We start from the raw sequence: 18,795 nt of genomic DNA, 5'->3' as shown, positions 1-18,795 counted from the left end.
CCACATTCAAGATTCCCCTCAAAAGAACAAGATACAGCCTCGCAAGGATTAGATCTGCTAAACCATGTCATCAGTAAGGGTGAGATGCTAATACACAAAATCTGACAACAAGGCTCGACTTTCAGATAGCTTTTGCAGGTTTGGCAAATATTTTTTAAGTTGCACATTCCCAGAAACTAATCAGAATGCTAATGCATTTATTAAAATACTAGCTCAAAACTTTTCAGTAGGCATTTTAAAGCTGTAAGAGGCTTACATTTAAACCTTGTAGTATACTTTTTATTTTTTTAGAAGGCATGGCACAGAACAATGCCTCAAAAACACACTCTTACAACTTCTGTTGCTAAGAGAATTTTTTTTCCCTCCTTTCTCTGCATTGCCAAAATAAGTAATCAGGTGGGGAAAACCAAAGTCTGAGAGCATAAGACTGCCTTACTAACAGCTCTGCACACATTAAAGTGACAGCAATAAAGTGATCAGTCCTGTAGTCAGCTCTGTGTGCTCCTGCAATATTCCAACAACTTCCTTTCAAATGTCATATGCCTTGTGGAAGAGAAAATGCATTAATTTTCTCAAAGATGTAGGACCTCTTCATAAACAACTTGGACAATGCCTTCAAATGACAGGAGAGAATTAAAAAAAATAAAAATTAAAAAGTTATCCCACACTACTTTCTTAGCCAAGTGAGGAGTTGCACCTTAGTTATTCAAGGCATATCAGTCCATGGACGTCTTAATGCAGCAATCAGTAACAGATTAACTTCTGCATCCATGTGGTATCTCAAAGTCTGTAACAGTTGGGGTGAAACCTGTGTGTTGCTAGATACAAGACTGGGGCCCCTTTCAAACACTCCTCTTTCATCAAAATTGTGCTTGCAAAGCCCAGGAGTCTTTCCTCTCATAATACTATGATAAGCTGGACATGAACTCAGTTACTGGTCAGTAAAGGGATATTCCACTTTTAACACTCCCATCATAGGCCAGAAACTCTCAGTCAACATTACTAAGCTACTGCAGCATATGTACAATTCCTTGACACAAGATGTATGCTTTTTCATTGCACCTAAAATTATAATCAAATCAATGAAATACAATGGTATAATATAATATTTACACACACACACACACACAGAAAGCTTTATAGACTTTTATATTTTGGACAAACATATGACGACTTTGAAAATGCTTTTCACAGCTATAACAAAATTGCGTCCTTCCATGGTAATCTCAACTTTGAGTCTCATTATGGAATATTTACAGATAAAGTAATACATCACGCTAAATAGTACCACACTGTAGAATTTCAGAATATAACTGCATTTTCCAGAATACAGCAGCACAGGTTCTGTACCACAGAGAGGACCAGTGACTGGCATACATGGCTCTTCCACCACCTTTCAACACAAACACTGCCATTCCAAACAGATTAACAACAATTATTCTGTAGGTGCTCAATTTCTCATAATACACAGTTCCCTGGCCAATTATACGTGGTGTAACTGGCATGACAGTGTAAGGCACCTGTGAATGTTCAGCTTGTCACTTGCAAGCTGGCTGAATACTCACGATCCATACAAATGGAGCAATTTGTTTCAATCAGACCCTGCCACATCTGCTTTAATCTTATTTCCACCCAACCCTCATGCTTTTTACTGTAAAAGTATCATTTACCCATTTTGTGCAGAACTATTGTGCGTTTCTGAATCATCACTGTCGCTGATGACAATGGTGTCTCCGTCAGCACTGCTGACATGGCCATTCGCCATGCCGTTGTGATGCGCTGGGGCAATGACTTCCAAAATCTTGCACTGCAACCTGAAATAAAAGCAGACATTTAGTACTGCTGAAATCTTTCACTAATGGACGAAGTTGAAAATTATAGCATCTGTTATTTTAAGACTACACCTGTAACTGAACATTGTATTAACCACTGAATAAATGCTTAAGTGTCTTGCACTGAAATACTAGGTAGAATATTCATTTCATGAGTTCCATCTAACAAACAAACAAACTCGTATGCTTACACAGCTGCCACCTTCACTAACCAGTACAAATTTCAAGTCATTGGCAGAATTGAGTAAACTTAGCACGAAAAGGAAGCTTAAATAAAGTTTGAAAAAAGACATTAAAAGTTAATGTGTTACTTTACAACCAGACACCACCAAGTCTTTTATATTTATTTTTGTAGCAATTAAAGAAAAGCAAAAGACTTCAAATACCAAAATGTTTATACTTGTAAGAGACCATGATCTACCGTTGTTGATGACCTAAATAAACAAGGCTGAAATGATCATTATGCATCTAATCTTAATAATGGCCCATTTATCTGCTGACACATATTAGGGCTCCATCTGGCATGCACACAATTGACAAAACAAGTCTATCCCTTTGCCATCCTGAATGTTAGTTATAAAAAAAAAAAAAACACAGAATTAACTATATATCAAAAAGTATAATTAATCGAGACTTAATGCTGGGTAACTACCCTAGCTGATTCTTAACCACTTTCACCCCTTCCTGGAGCTCTGTGGTTCGTATTTTTTAGTTTAATCTCCTAAAGCCTTGTCTGTTTTATGAAAATTAACCATTGCAGTCAATGGATGCTGTCATATACTACCACTAAAAGCTCAAAGGGTCGGGGAGGAAGAAAACAATGATTCTCTTCTTCTAGGCACCAAACACTACCCCTTGAAATGAATAAGACAGAATACATGAAGCACTGGACTTGAATTAGCTTGGCATTATGCCTCAATTTTTTTTTAAAAAAAAAAAAAGCTAAACTAAAAGAAAGAAAAGTTTGCAACAGACAAATTCTAAGGGCTCTTCTATGTAAACTGAACTAACCACTTGCAAAAAGGAAAAAATGTGAAGTATTTCTTCAAACCAGCACCTCTTTCTGAAAGTGAATAGCACTGTCCAAAAACCTGCACACAGAGGAAAAAACAGATGGGCAGAGGGAGAAAAGTTGAAAACATTAAAGTACCCTAGGTCACATTCACTTGTGAATTTAGCAAGGACCAGTAAAACAGTTAGTGCCTGAAGGTGTCCTCCCCAAACTTCTATCCAACAGAGGGAGAGCTCCAAGATGCTCCAACAAGGTATGTAATCAAGTCAATAAAATCTATTAACATCCTTATGTATTCCTAGAGTAAGGATAACAATGTTTAATTATCCATGGGGACACCAGAGTTGTCTTCATGTAGAGTCAGCTTGAGTCCATCAGACTTATTAACCCCAGGCACTCTGCCATTTAAATGCAGCTGGCCCCATTTCCAAAGCTAGCTGGTTTTGGTCTGGAAGACACATTTTCCTGATGAGCAGAGCTCAAGTTAATTAACTGTGCAAATCTAAACAGGCTCGACATAAAGAACCAAGAACCAAGTGCACCTGACTACTTAACAGAGACGGATCCTAGTGGCTGTCCACAACATAAGTTCAGGTCTAAGGGGGCTTAAGGTCTGGCCCAGCATCAGACACTGCCTCACTCCGAAAAGAAAAGTCAATCACATCAAATATCCTGTTCAACTCAGTATCTTGTTTTTCGAATATTTAGAATATGACAGTCCCCTCCCCCCAATTCATACTGAGTATTTGAGTATTATGGAGTTGAATGGATGGCAGAATGTTTGTCTGTTTTTTAAAAACAAACAAAAAGATTTACCAGCTTAAAAAGACACTTATTAGTAAAATTATTTCTTCCACATTAGGAAATATTTTTTCCTAGAGAGTTCAGTTCAATTTTAAAACACTTAATGACTTTCTAATGGAAAAATAATCAAAAGCATCAACATTTAAGGCTACTTACACTTGCCCATTTTTCTAAATTGTTTACTATTTAAACACCACTAGAGGGAGCGCATATACACTGAATTTGCAATCACAGTAAGAACAGCCACATGAAAGCTTAATCACAACCTACACTACCCAGTACCATGAAAGGACAAAGAGTCTGAAACACACATACACGAATCAATCCTCCTGGACAAAGGAGATTTGAATATTTAGTCACAGAGTATTTTACCAACACTTAATTCACCTGTTTATCCATCAAACAGCCCTGTAATTTACAGGGTATCACATCTTCTCTGAATAAAGAAATTATACATTCTATATACTTGATTCAGTAAGTAGTAAAATCCCCCAAACAGCTGCTTTTTATTGTTATTATTAAGCAGGGAGAATACTAATGGAATAAGCTAACACAGAAAGCAAGTGACACTGGTTCTTCTATAACCTTCATTCAAATCATTACCTAAAATCTTTGGGGAAAGGAATCAAATGAAACACACAGTACCCAACTCAGTAAAAGCATAATCCAATGAAATTTAATGGCTGATGATAGACAGTAGATTAAAGAAAACAATGCAACCTTTCTTCCAGCACTGAAGAAGCAACCTACGAATGAAGACTTATTTTAACCTTGTTACAGTCAATTCATGGCTAGTTGCAGCAAAATTCCCTGGACTAAGATGCTCCACTTGTAATGAAAATGAAGGTCTGCTGCTTCAAGTACTTGAAACACTCCTAGAGTTCATTTATAACATTTATTATTTTGTATCATAATGCATGTAGAAGAACAGAGCTGAAAGCTGAAGCAAGACATCCAGGTGAAGTACACTAACTTAAATACTTTCTAAAAATGATACCTTAAGATCTTTAGAGAGCTTATGTCAAAGTCAAACAGATCAGATTAGATCTCCTCTTCCAGAAAAACAGACACAGGAAAAAAACACCAGAAACAGTGCAATTTACTTATGTTCAGCAGGCCTGCTTCTAAAAGTTACATGATGATAAGCTCTAATTCTAGCCACAAAGACATTACAAGTTGGTCTCAAATCCAGCTACCTGCCATCACAGACAAGCACTTTATGAGACCATTGATTGATCACATTGTAATTCATCAGATTCATCAATTGATCAGATTTTTTAAAAATTTTAAGAGCTTCTTATGACTTTCTAAAATAGATTATTTCAGTACCTTGAATTATTCAGAGTAAAAACTTTTTTGTAACTTCACAACCTATTTTCTTTTTAACATGTCCAGTTTCAACTCACTCATTGCCACATAACAACCTTTAGATCAGCCTTCAGTTGCTTGCTCCAACCTATTTGAAAAAAGAATCTTATTCAAGTCAAGAGAAGATTATGGGAAATAAAGAGTATTCCCAAATTAAGAACTGGGCACCTAATCTTAAAAAGACAGCAGCATTAAATTTTTGTGTATATACACACACCCCTCTCAGTCAAGTAGCACTTTCTTCAAAATAGCAAAAATACTGTAAAAAACTTACTGTCACACTAAGTGAATCCCAAACGTATTCAGAGTATGAACAGATAAAATGGGAAAAGACCCATTACAAACTTTTACACAAGAGTCCCAACAAGTCTAGCTCAGAGAATGACAGACAAAATCTATACCAGAAGATCTAGAAAACAACTACTCTACAAACAGTTTTGCATTCTCTTTCTGCACTACAGGCTGCTATCAACAACAGCATATAGGTCCCAAAGATGGCCTTCATACTCACAGCTTTAGTTTTTGCTAGTCTCAGAAAACAAGCTGAGGTCTCTTTAGATAGGTTAAATAGATCTTACAGGAAAGAGGAAAGGTTCCAATAAATGCTTGGCCTAGATGATTTTTTTTTTAAAGGAAAAGAAGAAGAAACAACACAGGAACCCAACAGTTTTAAATAAAAAGCTAGAAGATGGATCACTAATGTTTGTTTTTTTCTTATAATTTAATTTTAAATACTAACACACATCTGTCTCTGAGAAAAAAAAAAAATCTATTGATTTCTGAGACTTTCAGGTAGGGCTGGTTAGCTGCACAAGTAGAAGAACATAAAAGACCCTAGCAATTTAAGAGTTCTAGAGACCTCAGAGAATACAATATTCAACACTTCCACACTGTAAAATGTAATCTATCTACACACAGAGGTAACAAGAGCTTGCTGCAAAACAAACGAATTTTAAGCACAAGCTTCATAGAATGGTTTGGGTTGGAACAAGTCTTGAATATCTAGTTCCAACCCTCCTGCCATGGGCAGGACACCTCCCACCAGATCAGGTTGCTCAAAGCCCCATCCAGCCTGGCCCTGAACACTGCCAGGGATGGGGACATCCCAGCTTCTCTGGGCAACCTGTTCCAACACCTCACGACCACCATCAGGAAGAATTTCTTCCTTTAATCTGATCTAAATCTACCCTCTCTTAGCTTAAAGACATTACTCCTTGTCCTATCACCACATGCCCTTGTAAAAAGTCCCTTTCCGGCTTTCTTGTAGGCCCCCTTTACAGCCTACTGGAAGCTTGCTATAAGGCATCCCCAGAGCCTGTTCTCCAGGCTGAACAACCCCAACTCCCTCAGCCCCTGTTCATAGGAGAGGTGCTCCAGCCCTCTGATCATCTTCGAGGTCCTCCCAGGACTTCGTGCTCACTCCCAGGAGGTCCACGTCCTTGTTATGCTGAGGCCCCAGCAAACAGTACACCAGGTTGGCTCTCACAAGAGCAGAGTAGAGGGGGAAAATCCCCTCTCAACATGGTGGCCACGCTTTTTTTGATGTGACTCAGGATACGGTTGCCTTCTGGACTGCGAGCACACACTGTTGGCTCATATTGAGCCATCAACCAACACCCCACGTCCTTCTCCTCAGGGCTGTTCTCAGTCCATTCTCTACTCAGCCTTTATTTGTGCTTGGGATTGCCCTGATTAGTGTGCAGAGCCTTGTGCCTGGTCTTGTTGAACCTCATGAGGCTCACGCAGGCCCAGCTCTCAAGTCTGTCAAGGTCCCTCTGGATGGTATCCCTTCCCTTCAGTGTGTCAATTGCACTATACAGCTTGGCGTTGGCAGCAGCCTTGCTAAAGGTACACTTGATCCCACTGTCCATACAGCCGACAAAGTCACAACACCAACCCCTGAGGAATGCCACTCATCCCTGGTATCCACCTGGAGACTGAGCCATTGACTGAAACTCTTTGAGTGCAACCATCCAGCCAATTCCTTATCCACTGAGTGGTCCACCTGTCAAACCCACTCCTCTCTAAATTGGAGAGCCATATGTCATACAAGACAGTGTGCGAAGTACTTGACAAGGCCAGGTAGATAACATCAGTTGCTCTTCCCTTATCCACCAATGTTGCAACCCCATCACAGAAGGCCCCTGAATTTGTCACACATGACTCACCCTTAGTGAAGTCATGTTAGCTGTCACCAATCACCTTATTTTCCATATGCCTCCACATAGTTTCCAGGAGGATCTGCTCCATGATGTGCACTTAAAGCTGTACAGCTACAAAACTGTATTATATTTTTTGAATTCCACATAAACTCCCCTGTAGTCATATTGTTCTGACACTGCAACACATGTTTGGTGCCTATGGAGGCACAACAGGCAAGAGATGCCTACTGCAGCCTGTGGCACAAGGCATGGTTACACCAGAAGCAAAACTCCATCAGTCTCTCTGAAGAATGATTCTGGGATGTATTTTGAAGAACAGCTTGACACAACTAGCAGAAAACCTTAAGGTAGGACTGAACCTTGTCATTCCCAGAAGAATGGTAAGGACATGGCTAACTGAAGGTATACAAAACCAAATGGCATCTTCAGCCTCTGACTACTGCTCCAGGAAATGCAGAGATTACTTAACACTTTGACACTGCCAAAAGAGGGAAATCTTATCTTGCCATTACACCTTCCAGCCACATACTTACTGTGGTGCTTGCTTTTTGTAGCTCTGGCATTCAGTATGATTTATTAATTGCCATTAAATTGAATTCACTTAACTGACCAAAAAAAAATAAACCTAATCCAACATAAAGAGCTGGGTAAGTGTGTTTCATCAGCTACTTCCAGTGGCTCACTGAAGAATCTGATGAGAATCAGAGTTTTTTTTCTCTGAACTCAAAGGCATGTACACAAGCCATTACTACTTCAGGAACAAGCAGGTATTTCCACTCAACTCTGCTGAAGCAGTGGAAGAACACAACTTGAAGATGGGAAAGAAAAGCTGCATTCCCCTAGGTAGCTGGCCAGTAACAGACATCACAGGATGTCAAGCTTAAACCTTGATCCTGCAGCTACATGCAGCTTCATTTACTCAAAGTTCTTCCCAAATGCTCAGTAGGCCTTTAAGTGAAACCAAGGTTTGCAGTTACAAGATCGATAGGAGATAGACCATTTCTTACCGCCCACCAAGTGTTCTGCACAACGGCTTTTGATCCCGTTGATACTACACGTTGCTGCAATACAAGTAATGGTCTGACACTCTGCTACATCCCTATTTCAAGTCAAAAATCAACACCACTCTTCAAGGCCTAGGTGTGTAATAAAGGTGCCTCTTCTTGAATGTGTTACAATAAATGGACCAAAAATCCCTTTGAATACAGGACATTTATTTCTTAGACACAAAGCTCTGTTTCAAACTGGGGGGAGGGGAATACTTTGATGCCGACATTTAACAAAGAAAACAACGATTAATAAGTCAGGAGCAAAAGGAAATGCACTTTTTAAAAACAGACATCTAAATGAAAGTAGTGTTTCAAATACCAGAATTATAAAAGCATTTTTTCTAATACAGCAACACCACTTTGCCTGCCCAACAATCCGCTCACGGTATTACACTGATTAAAAAATAAAAGTGAGAGAACAACCAAAACCCGTATCTTAAAATGTATACAGTTATATTAGTAGGGAGCGTGCACAGAAATGAGCGCTAACAGAAACTGGCAGCAAAAGTAGTTTTAACACTCTTTTGATAACTTGTAAGAAATGAGTTGCAGGTTCTCTCCCACATTATCATCGTCTCAGCTTCCATTAGTCAACTACAAATATATTAGTCAACAAATACAAAGATATTTATATGCCGAAGGACTTAAGGGCAACAAAGCGAATTCTTTAAATATGATTTTTCCAGTCCAGAAGTTGAGTGATCCTTAGATGGCAGTGCTGGAAGTATGCAAACTATATATGCTTTATGAATAAGTAAGCTACTCTCCAGTACCTTCACATATGCTATTTCATAATCTTCACATTAACTTCGCTACTGGAACTCAAATTCCGCATTTGTAATCGAGCTGGAAACTTTCTTTGTATGCAGAAGTTTCTTAAATCTTTCCAATACAAAAATGCACTATATCTTTCTGATTCTACAGACATTAACTTCAGTGCCTCTGCATCCAGCCAGCTTTGAAAACTACCAAAGTAGAAAATGTACCAGTGGACTAGAAGCTGAATTAAATTCAGGTAACTCATTACAACCTGAAGGCTTTGGAAGGCAATTTGCCTTTATTTCTTGGTGGGCTTACCAACTTGTCCTAGCTCTCAGCAGTCAATCATATATATAACCATGTGTAATAACCAGTTATCAGGTCAAATGAAAAAGTTAGAAAGTTAGTTATAATCACCTTCTACCATGCTAACCCCTTATCAACCAGGCGTAGTAATGGTGGCAACATGCTACTGTGCATCCCAGTTCAGACGTACAGAGAAAAAAACAGTATTCAAGTTTCTAATTGCCTGAACTCAGTGGTTAATCCATTATGAACAGGCCCAAGGCATTAGGACACTAGCCAAACAATCAATGAGTTTAAAAAGTCTCACTGCAGGCAAGGTTGTTCCATGATTATCTACATTTCCTGTAGCTTAGCAGTGGCCAACACCACCAGATCATTCAGAGCAGAGACGGTATACCAGCCTCTACCTCAGATGTAGCAACCTTCTTAACAGAGAATATCTATCTACTAGTTCTATAAATTGTGTTCATTTTACAAATACTACAATCTCTTAAAGCGTTCTGGTATGGTTTGCTTACAGACACCAAGCAAGTATTCTTCTGCAGTGGTGTCATCTAGTGGTCACAGCAAGTGAAAAAATACATTCCTTTTTTATATCTTTCACATTCTATATGATTTTTTTCCTTATTCACTACCTGTAAGCAACCTATTTCAGTCTGCAGGTGGTCAACTTTTTAATTAGGTTCCATGCTAACTGCTGGACAACAACTGTTTGTCCCTCAACGCCAGCAGGGAAGGGAGGGCATCATCCCCTAAGCTCTTTTTTTTTTTTTTTTTTTGGGGGGGGGGGGGGGCCCCCCGGGGGGAGGTAATCAAAGAGTTAGTAAAGTAGTCCAACCTCGAATCTCAGATCTCTTTACTGCTCCAGCCAGACTGCAAGCTTACAGATTAGTTAACTAATTATCACACTGCTCACTTGTTTACCCTAATAAAGAAAGCCATTATTTCTTTTAATACCATTAAATCTCAGAACACCGATGATAAATCACATCTGGTTGTTTACACATGCTTTAAATCTAGTTTTTCCTCTGACAATTTTAAAAAAAACACTGCTGACCTCAAGCAGAAAAAAAACAGGTCCTATAGCTGAGAGAATCACACAACTGTAGGTTTTATTTGGTTGCTATTCTGTCTACTAAGGAACTCAGTGATGTTATTTCAGGTAGGCTTCCCATAGCACAGATAACTGGCTTCAGATTCTAAAATACTGTAAATCACTTAAAGTTTTAAGCACTAACAATACAACACAGTACTAAGACAACAACAAATGAACAGATTGCTACAAGATATGCCATTTTATGTGGAAAAACAGAAAAGACAGACTAGTACATATAGGTCTTAAGCTCCAGTTCTGATGTGCAATAGGAAGCAACTCCAATGACATGATCAACGTTTATCCTTCTGCTTCAATAGTGTGAGCCAAAACATTAACTGCTTATTTTAAATCTTAAGGGACAATGGTTAACATGAAATATTACTATTACCCTCCCCTCTCAATAAAATATAGAATGATTTCCATGTCATCATCAATAAAATGTTTTCCATAAACGGTGATTTGACATTCTAAGTTAACAGTATTTACTGACAGCTGCTTTCAATGCGTTGGCAACTCAAACTTGCACTTCATTTGAAATTTTCAGTCTACATTATATGATGTTTTCTGACTGATATTTCAAAAAAGCGTATTTTAGGAAAGGAGTACTAGGAAAACGTTACACAACTCCTACAGTTCTTTACCCTTGAATCTGAACACCTCCTTTTTAAGGCATGGCACAGCTGCCACTTTAGAGGAAAGTCAGCCCACATTTCACCAGGAAAGCTGAACACATACATACAAACACACACTAGCCATTTTTAATCCATACATCATCATTTGAAGAGGTAAAGAGCAAAGAGAATTACCTCCTTGTTGCTTCTACTAGATTACCAAGTTGCACGCATCACTTTGACTGCCTGACCAAGCCACACCAAAGGACTCGGGGCTCTCTCTGCAATTTCTTGTTCTGGTCGATAAGGACTGTTAAGGCACCAGACATACCAAAATAACAGGAAGGACAAAACATCTAGCCAACTCTCCAAGTTCCTCCTACCAGACCTCAGCAACAAGGCAGAAGCAGCCAAATTCAAAATGGAGCAGTGCAACAGAAGGCTAGAAACAGTAAGAGCCTGAAAGGCACCAGAAATGTCACTGCGGCATGAGATTCTGTAACAACCAGAACACAGAGGTAGAATACAAGAACCACAAGTCTCAAAAGTTGTCTTCTGCCTACCTTCTCAACAAAGCACCTGTCTTCTTACTCTTCCAGATCTCCTGTCCACTCCTTACAGTCCTATAGAGTGCTTCTTGTACTCAAAAAATATGTACATTAAGCCAAAAACACTAACTCTTCTCATCTTTGGGTTCCTGTCCATTAATTTTGTTCAACATCTAGAAAACCACATCAAAGTAATCCATCCTACAAGACTATTACACTTGCAAAGTTAGGAATTAATATTTTATAATACTTAAATTGCTTGAGCAGCCTTTATTTACCCTTGGTTACATGAGTATCATGGTATTAGTTTCACATCAAATGATGCATGGACCTCAGATAATAAACAATCTCTGTGTAAAAAGATTCATACCTAAATGCAGTGAAACAGTTTACAACAACACTATGAAAACGAGTTCTCATGATCTGCCTAACTCTGTTGGTCTGATGCTCCTAGATGGACTATGACCATTTTTGCGAGAAAAGACCACGAAGACATAGCTAGTCAGGACAAACACACCAATCACTTCGTTGAACAGCAGTGCTATTTACAAGTAATGAGTTGGTATACTTAAGCCCCAACACAGTCCTTAAAAAAAACAGGTCAAAGTCAACTGCTAACTGGGCAGAAGAATAACTACGCCTCACCTCCTCCCACTTTATATTCTTTAATTATTTATCTCCAAGCATAAAAATCCCTCTGCAGTACCATGTTATTTGCACTGTTTCCTTAAGTTAGTATTAAAGACCTGAAGTAGCTCCCTGCTATACATTTAGCTAGAATATCAGTGGCATACAGTCAGCTATGGAGAATTTTTCATGCTTCATATCAACAGTCACACTTCACGCTCATGCAGTTTAAAGTATGCAATTTCTAGCAGGTTAGTTTTTGATGGGAATAGATTTTATCTGAACCTCCAGTATTTTGAATTATTATCTAGCCTATGCCAAAGGCTGAAGAAATTTAGCTTAAACCTTATTAATAAATTGTTCTGTGAAACTGTAACAAACACAATTGTTAGATATGTATCTCTACACAATTTTGAATAACTAAGGAGACTGAATTAGAGCTTTCTTTATTTTTTCTACCAGCCTTTATCTTCACAAGATAGACTGATATCACAACTTTATCTGAATAGAATTCAGCCCAGATGGTAAATAGAAGCCATTTTCTTAGGACAAACTTAAAGCATGATTTATGATGGTGCACAAGGAAAAGTGAAACAGATTCTGAATTTTGTAAGATGAATAAACAAGAAAGATCTGCATTTATGGCACATTAGCCTACTTTTCATGTAAGCTTTAAAAAGCGAAGATACATAGATGTCTTTCAGCTAAGAGTTTAGAAAAGCAATTAAAGACAAGAAAGTTGTTCTTGGGGAAAAAAGTTTGACATCCTAAAGTATTCTTTTTGTTAATAGTTTGGAAATTAACAATATCTTCAAAGATTGGAAACGAAGGCATTTCATCAAGCTACTGAAAACCAACAGCTGAATTACACTTAAGTTTTGTAATATTCAGGTTCCTGGTAAAATAAAATCTTACTCGCAAAGCAAAATTACTACAATGCTAAGGGTGACATGGGTCTCTCCACTAGACAAGTATAAAATGAGAAAGATAGAAACAGACTTTGGATTTAGGTTTTCTATACTGGAAGCAGCAATTCTACCAAAGCTGTTCTTGTCTAAGGTTTGCAGACTGAGACTTTACTGGTTGAAAGGAATAGAACAGGGAAGAGATGGAAAGCTTTTATATTAAGTCCCATCACATATCAAGTACATACCATACAAATTTCCTTACAATTTATATCCCACAACACAAACAGATTTCTCCTCCCGATATAGTACAAAATTTACCTTTAATAAGATCTGGAGCAGCCACTAAGAAAACCCATAGAGAACAGAGATACTCTCCGACAACCACACTGAATCAGCCCACTCCTACCACCCAACATACACAAGGTTCTTATGAAGCCCATATTGCCCTGGTTGCACCCTGTCTGCTCTGCACTGTAAACTGGCACCTTCCTCCTGGTCAAACAAGAACAGGTGAACCCACAAAGGCTTTAATGCACATTCTGCAGGTATTTCCAAGTTAAGCATGTTTAAGTCTTTCCATTTTATATCTCAGTTACATGAAACTGCAGACTCATTTTGACAAAAACAGAGACCTGTTCTAATCCTCTCCTAGAAGTTGCTTAAACAAAGACTCAGGCTAGCTAGGCATTGTAAGACAACTTACTTATACTACATATGTACTAATGATATGAAAAAGCATCTGAAGCTCAACATTCTTCCAAATTTTATCAGTTTAAGATAACAATAAAAATGCTTACAATATATAAATCAGTATAAGCACAGCATTAACCCTGAGGGAAGCAGGATCACAGATAATCTCCTATTACAAACATTTTACAGTTAATTCCTAACTTTTCTGAGAATACACTTACAATTTTAGTTACCACCTAGAAATCAAAAACCCAACTCTAATCAATTCTTTAAGCTTCCTATAGTTTAGCCACTCTGGATACGCAATACACCACTTGATTAATTTTTTCTGGATGATTTCATCAAAACTTCCATATGAATTCTAACTCATAGCTTCCCCTAGTTCCTAATTAGATCTCATTCTAGGAGCAGCCCACCTTTTTTTTTTTTTTAAAAAAAAAAAACAAAACACACAGATGAGCCAAGAGACTGCCATTCCTTCACAAATCCACCACTGGGACTGAAGACTGCTGCGTCAAGACTTGAGAGAATACTCCTACCCCCACAGCTACTTCTAAGCTAAGGAATGAGAAACCAAGCCCAGCAATACAATCCTACTCTTAATTAAAGCAGTTAGGAGCAGTAACAGTATCACTAGCTTAAGTATCACACCTGACTTCTGCTGTGTTTGATGAAGTTTATTTTCCTGGTTTTTGGCTTAAAAGTACACATACATAGAAGGGTGCCCACCAACCCAAAAGAAATACAGATACATATATTTAAATACACACACACACACACTTACCTTGCACCATTATTTCTAACTACTTCCACCATTTCACCAACAAAATACCGATCCTTGACATAAGCAAAGATTTCATCACAGATCTCATGAAGTCGTGAGCGATGGGTAAGGGTGGCCAAGTAGAGAACTGGAATGATGAGTGCCTCTGGAAAGCTTTGTAGATTATGTCTGGCTTTCTTCTCTGATTCCAGTGCTTCCTGATATGTGAGTCCTGGTTTACCTGTGACAGCACAGCTCCATACGAGGCTGTTACACAGAATGGTGCGTTCAAAAAAGTCACTGAAAAGAAAGGGGATAGGGGGGAGAGAAAGAAAATAATTACATTCTAACATCACATTCAGTATGGTCACAATTAATACAGCAGCAACTTTCTCTTATGAGCTTGAAGTTCAAAGACAGCTCTACTCCTATACAGGTTGCAGACACAAAGGTTATTTATGACTTCTTAAGCCATGGCTTGGTAAATTGTTACTGTAAAACCAAGGTCTCCTCTCACTACAGAGTGCAGTCAGAGAGCATCAAGACCTACAAGTGCTGTAAACACACACATTCACATAAAGTAGCCTTATGCACAAAAATAATCACACTGAGTTTAATGTGACATATCCTTTTGCATCCCCTCTATTTCCTCACATATTTGCAGGAGGAGGGTCTGGAGTTGTATAAACACAGAACAACCTTAAAATCACAAAAACATGTTGAAACTTGAGTAAGTTTCAGATTTGGAGTGCCCTAGCTCACAAATGAAAAGATGGAGAGGTAAAAAAAACTTAATGTCAAGTACTTCTCTAAATAGTTTTTATTCCTTCACTGTTTGTACTGCTCTTAGAAAAAGCATTGAACTATTTTTTTCATACAGATTCTTCTCCTCCCTTGTTCCACCAGCAAATATTGATTCTCTTCCTTCCCTGTATTTCCAATTAATGCTAGAATTATAGCATTGTTATTGCTTACTTTCTGGTTACTACACTGGAATCAAGAAGGAAGGGCTGTCATTAGTCAATAGCTGTCAATTTTTGACAGGTATCAGAAACACAGTGATTTGTTTAAAACACTTTCTAGATCATATAGATCAGGTTAGCTACTCACAGAACCACGTCAATACGATCGGTGATCTGACAGCAGAGCAATGTTTCAGTGTGCCCCAATTCAGACATTTGCCTTCTTTTCCAACTCTTAGCAGACTAGTATTTGTAGGTATGCAACCTGACAAATTTGGGGGGTTTTGCTTTGTATCAGTTTAACAGAGCTGTTTCAAGGCAGACACACAATACCTGAAGAGTGTTGCATGCTACTTGAGACCCTTAAACTGAAGTTTCATTTCTTTAAGAAAAGTTACACAGTACAGTGTTGCCGTTTTTATAGGGATGGAACTGCTCAAGTTATTTCTCATAACAGGGTTAAAGAGCTGTACAGTTCACACTTCAAGTTTATTGCAGGCTCCCTGCAAACTCAAGGCAACGAATGTGCACCAGTTACACAGATGATGATATTCACTGCAGCCGGACAATGCAACAATAACATTTTGAAAATGAAAATTCCAGATTAAGGACAATGGAGGGTCCTGGCTCAGATAATCCTTTCTGTACAAGCAGAGGATTCCTCTGAGTGAGAGAAAGATGCTTTAGGAAGAACACCAGTTGTGACAAGAAGGGAATTAGGACAGAAGAGGAAATACACATTATATTAATATTATCTAACAACTACAAAGTTACAGTATTCTTATATCATTTGTGTCTAACTCATACATCTGACAACACGTGTAATGCTGAATAATTTCCATTTGCCTACTCTAAGAAATGGAGAACAAAGGAGAGAAAGAAGGAGATGGATTGTTCTTCAATACATAAGAAAGGCTGGCTGTCAGTCATTCTGTTTGTGGATAGGACAGAATATTGCCTTTTTGCTGTCAACTATATTGAATCCAAACAGGTATTAGCAAAAAATAAACAAATGAATATCAGTAAAGCACAGAACAGTTACTTAGACATTTAAAAATAGGTAAGATAAAGATGAACGGACAGATTTTTTAAGGAAAGGTAATGGAATAAACACCACATAATTATTTCAGGTCTATTTCTGCCTTGCATTTCACTACTTCTGTATGAGATTGACAATAATTTGAAGTAGCCTTACTGACTTCAGTAGATGAAGTTATATATTTACTCAAATCTTCATACCACTGTCTCTCTACGTACATTTCTGCTTCTCACTTACCAAAGAGGTTCTCAACAATTACCCTTAGCCGGGAAGCACAAAAGCAATCTAAGACTTACTCAAAAACCCATCAGCACATAGTTTTCAAAAATTGCTGAGGAAAAGAGAGCGTGCACACAGAGGCAGGGGGAGCCGGAGGCTGACGGTGCCTTTAAGGGCTGCTGCTGCTCTCTGTGAGGGGACACTGGGCACTTGGGCTATTTAAAGCAGCAACATTGAACTTCTTTTAAAAAAAATAAATAAATCCATACACAAAAAAACACCCTCTGAAGTCTCTTTTCCCATGATTACCTCAAACACAAAATTCTAAGATTACTTGAACTGAAACATATTTGAGGAAAACATTTTTCCATTTGCATACAATGCTTTGTGTATCTAGTTTCATTGCAGCTCATTTCCTCTTTTGTTTTGTGTGGATTTTTCCCCCGTAAAGTCACAAGGAAGAAGAAATTGTACCAAAAAAAAATTTGCTTTCAGTTTTGAAGGCCTTATTTGTCTGTAGCTAGTCATTACACAGAGCACATCAAAACCATCTGTGGCTTAGTCTGTTAACACAGTTTTATTGCAATGTTTTAATGATCTCACTTTAACTCGGTTCGAGGGAGAGGAAGAAAAAAAAGAAATCACAACAGCACAGCAACAGATTTTATTTGTAGCACTCCTCCTTTCCCTGTCTCTGTGGTACGTTTCGGTTATCACGAGAAGACTTCCAGAGCGCACACACAGCAGCTACCAAAACAACAGCCCAGCAGCAGCGCTCTACTTTCTCCTCCCAGAAAGAGCAGCCATACACTTGATCATATTCCACACTCGATTCAAATTCACAAAAGCAAGTGCATCTGCTGCCACGTCATACCTAAAGCCTTATCGACGTCCTTATCTAGGGATTACAACCTGTGGGGCTTTCTCGCTGTTTCAAGACCTGTGCAGCTCCCTACAACATGGTTCTCACGAGACACGAGGGCTCGTGCAAGTGCTGGAAGCTCACCCATGAGGCCCCACCAGGCCAACGGTGCCCACGTTGCACCCAGCTGCAGGCCATCAAGTAATTAATGCTGACTTCTCTGCTGGGCATCTTCTGACATGTATGTTACAGAGATAGTTTGCCACGCAAGGTAAGCTAAACTGCAAAATGATCAGCAAGTCATTGAGCAGTTTAGTGCCGCTGCTTGTAAGTATTTGACAGGAGGCAGTTCATTAGTAGAAGAAAATATTTCTGGAGATAAATTACTTGCCGTTTCTCTGCTGACTGCACTTGCAATAGATATAAAAATAAAGAAAGAAATCAATCAAGCCTAGCAGCAAGAGATGACTTGTGCCTGAACTAACCAAGTATTGCCACCGAGTCTAAGTTCTACTGTATTTTTAGTACTTCAAGCACGTGCTTGTCTCAAACCAGTTACTTTCATTCATTTATTTAGCATATCTTAAAAACAAGTCAGGGGAGGGCTTGTTCTTGTTTAAACAGAAGAACTAGATTCTGGAGAATGTAAAAAAGGAGAAAGCTTTGTTACATGAGATCTAAGAGAAAAGCAAGAAAATCTATTTAACGGCTAATATGTAGACAACATGATTTTTAATCCTGAAGCCCTTGTCAAAATCTAACATGTAATCTACGTAGGCTATGGGATGTGTAATCTACATAGGCTATCTGGATAGTCACAGCAAACAAACTTTGCCATCCAGTTCATGGCAAACAGGAGCATTCATGTACTCTACCTGTTTCCAGAAGTGGGCAACAGTACATACTACAAAGTAACGTACAAACTAAAATCAAAGAAAGACACTTACTCTTTCAGGTTTCAGATTAATTACACATTAAGAAATATATTTCCAATTTATGGGCTTATCTTCAACAAAATAGAAAAGTCCACCTAATTAACCTAAGGGTACTTTAAAAAGCCTTTAAAAGAGACCTCTTTCTGACTTTAACTTACAATCCCACAGGTCAATCTATAAATAACATTTTAGTAGGTTTTTAAGGTACACAATTTCTTCCACCCACCAAGTCCCTATGTTTTA

At 38.4% G+C, this 18,795-nt stretch overlaps 1 protein-coding gene across 3 annotated transcripts in view; it reads right to left on the bottom strand.

The window, feature by feature from the left end:
* BAZ1A (bromodomain adjacent to zinc finger domain 1A) overlaps positions 1-18,795 on the bottom strand; it is a 60,542-nt gene that overhangs the window by 37,641 nt on the left and 4,106 nt on the right. For all 3 annotated transcript variants that reach the window (XM_035327939.1, XM_035327937.1, XM_035327938.1), the window contains exons 3-4: positions 14,557-14,835; positions 1,671-1,814 (exon numbers count right to left, since the gene is read on the bottom strand). In XM_035327939.1, the coding sequence (XP_035183830.1) occupies positions 1,671-1,814; positions 14,557-14,835 (423 nt within the window). The remainder of the gene's footprint in view (positions 1-1,670; positions 1,815-14,556; positions 14,836-18,795) is intronic.

The sequence above is a fragment of the Oxyura jamaicensis genome, chromosome 5 (assembly GCF_011077185.1).
Source record: "Oxyura jamaicensis isolate SHBP4307 breed ruddy duck chromosome 5, BPBGC_Ojam_1.0, whole genome shotgun sequence".
In the NCBI taxonomy this organism is placed as follows: Eukaryota; Metazoa; Chordata; class Aves; order Anseriformes; family Anatidae; genus Oxyura; species Oxyura jamaicensis.
This window is presented reverse-complemented; position numbering and strand designations above follow the sequence as displayed.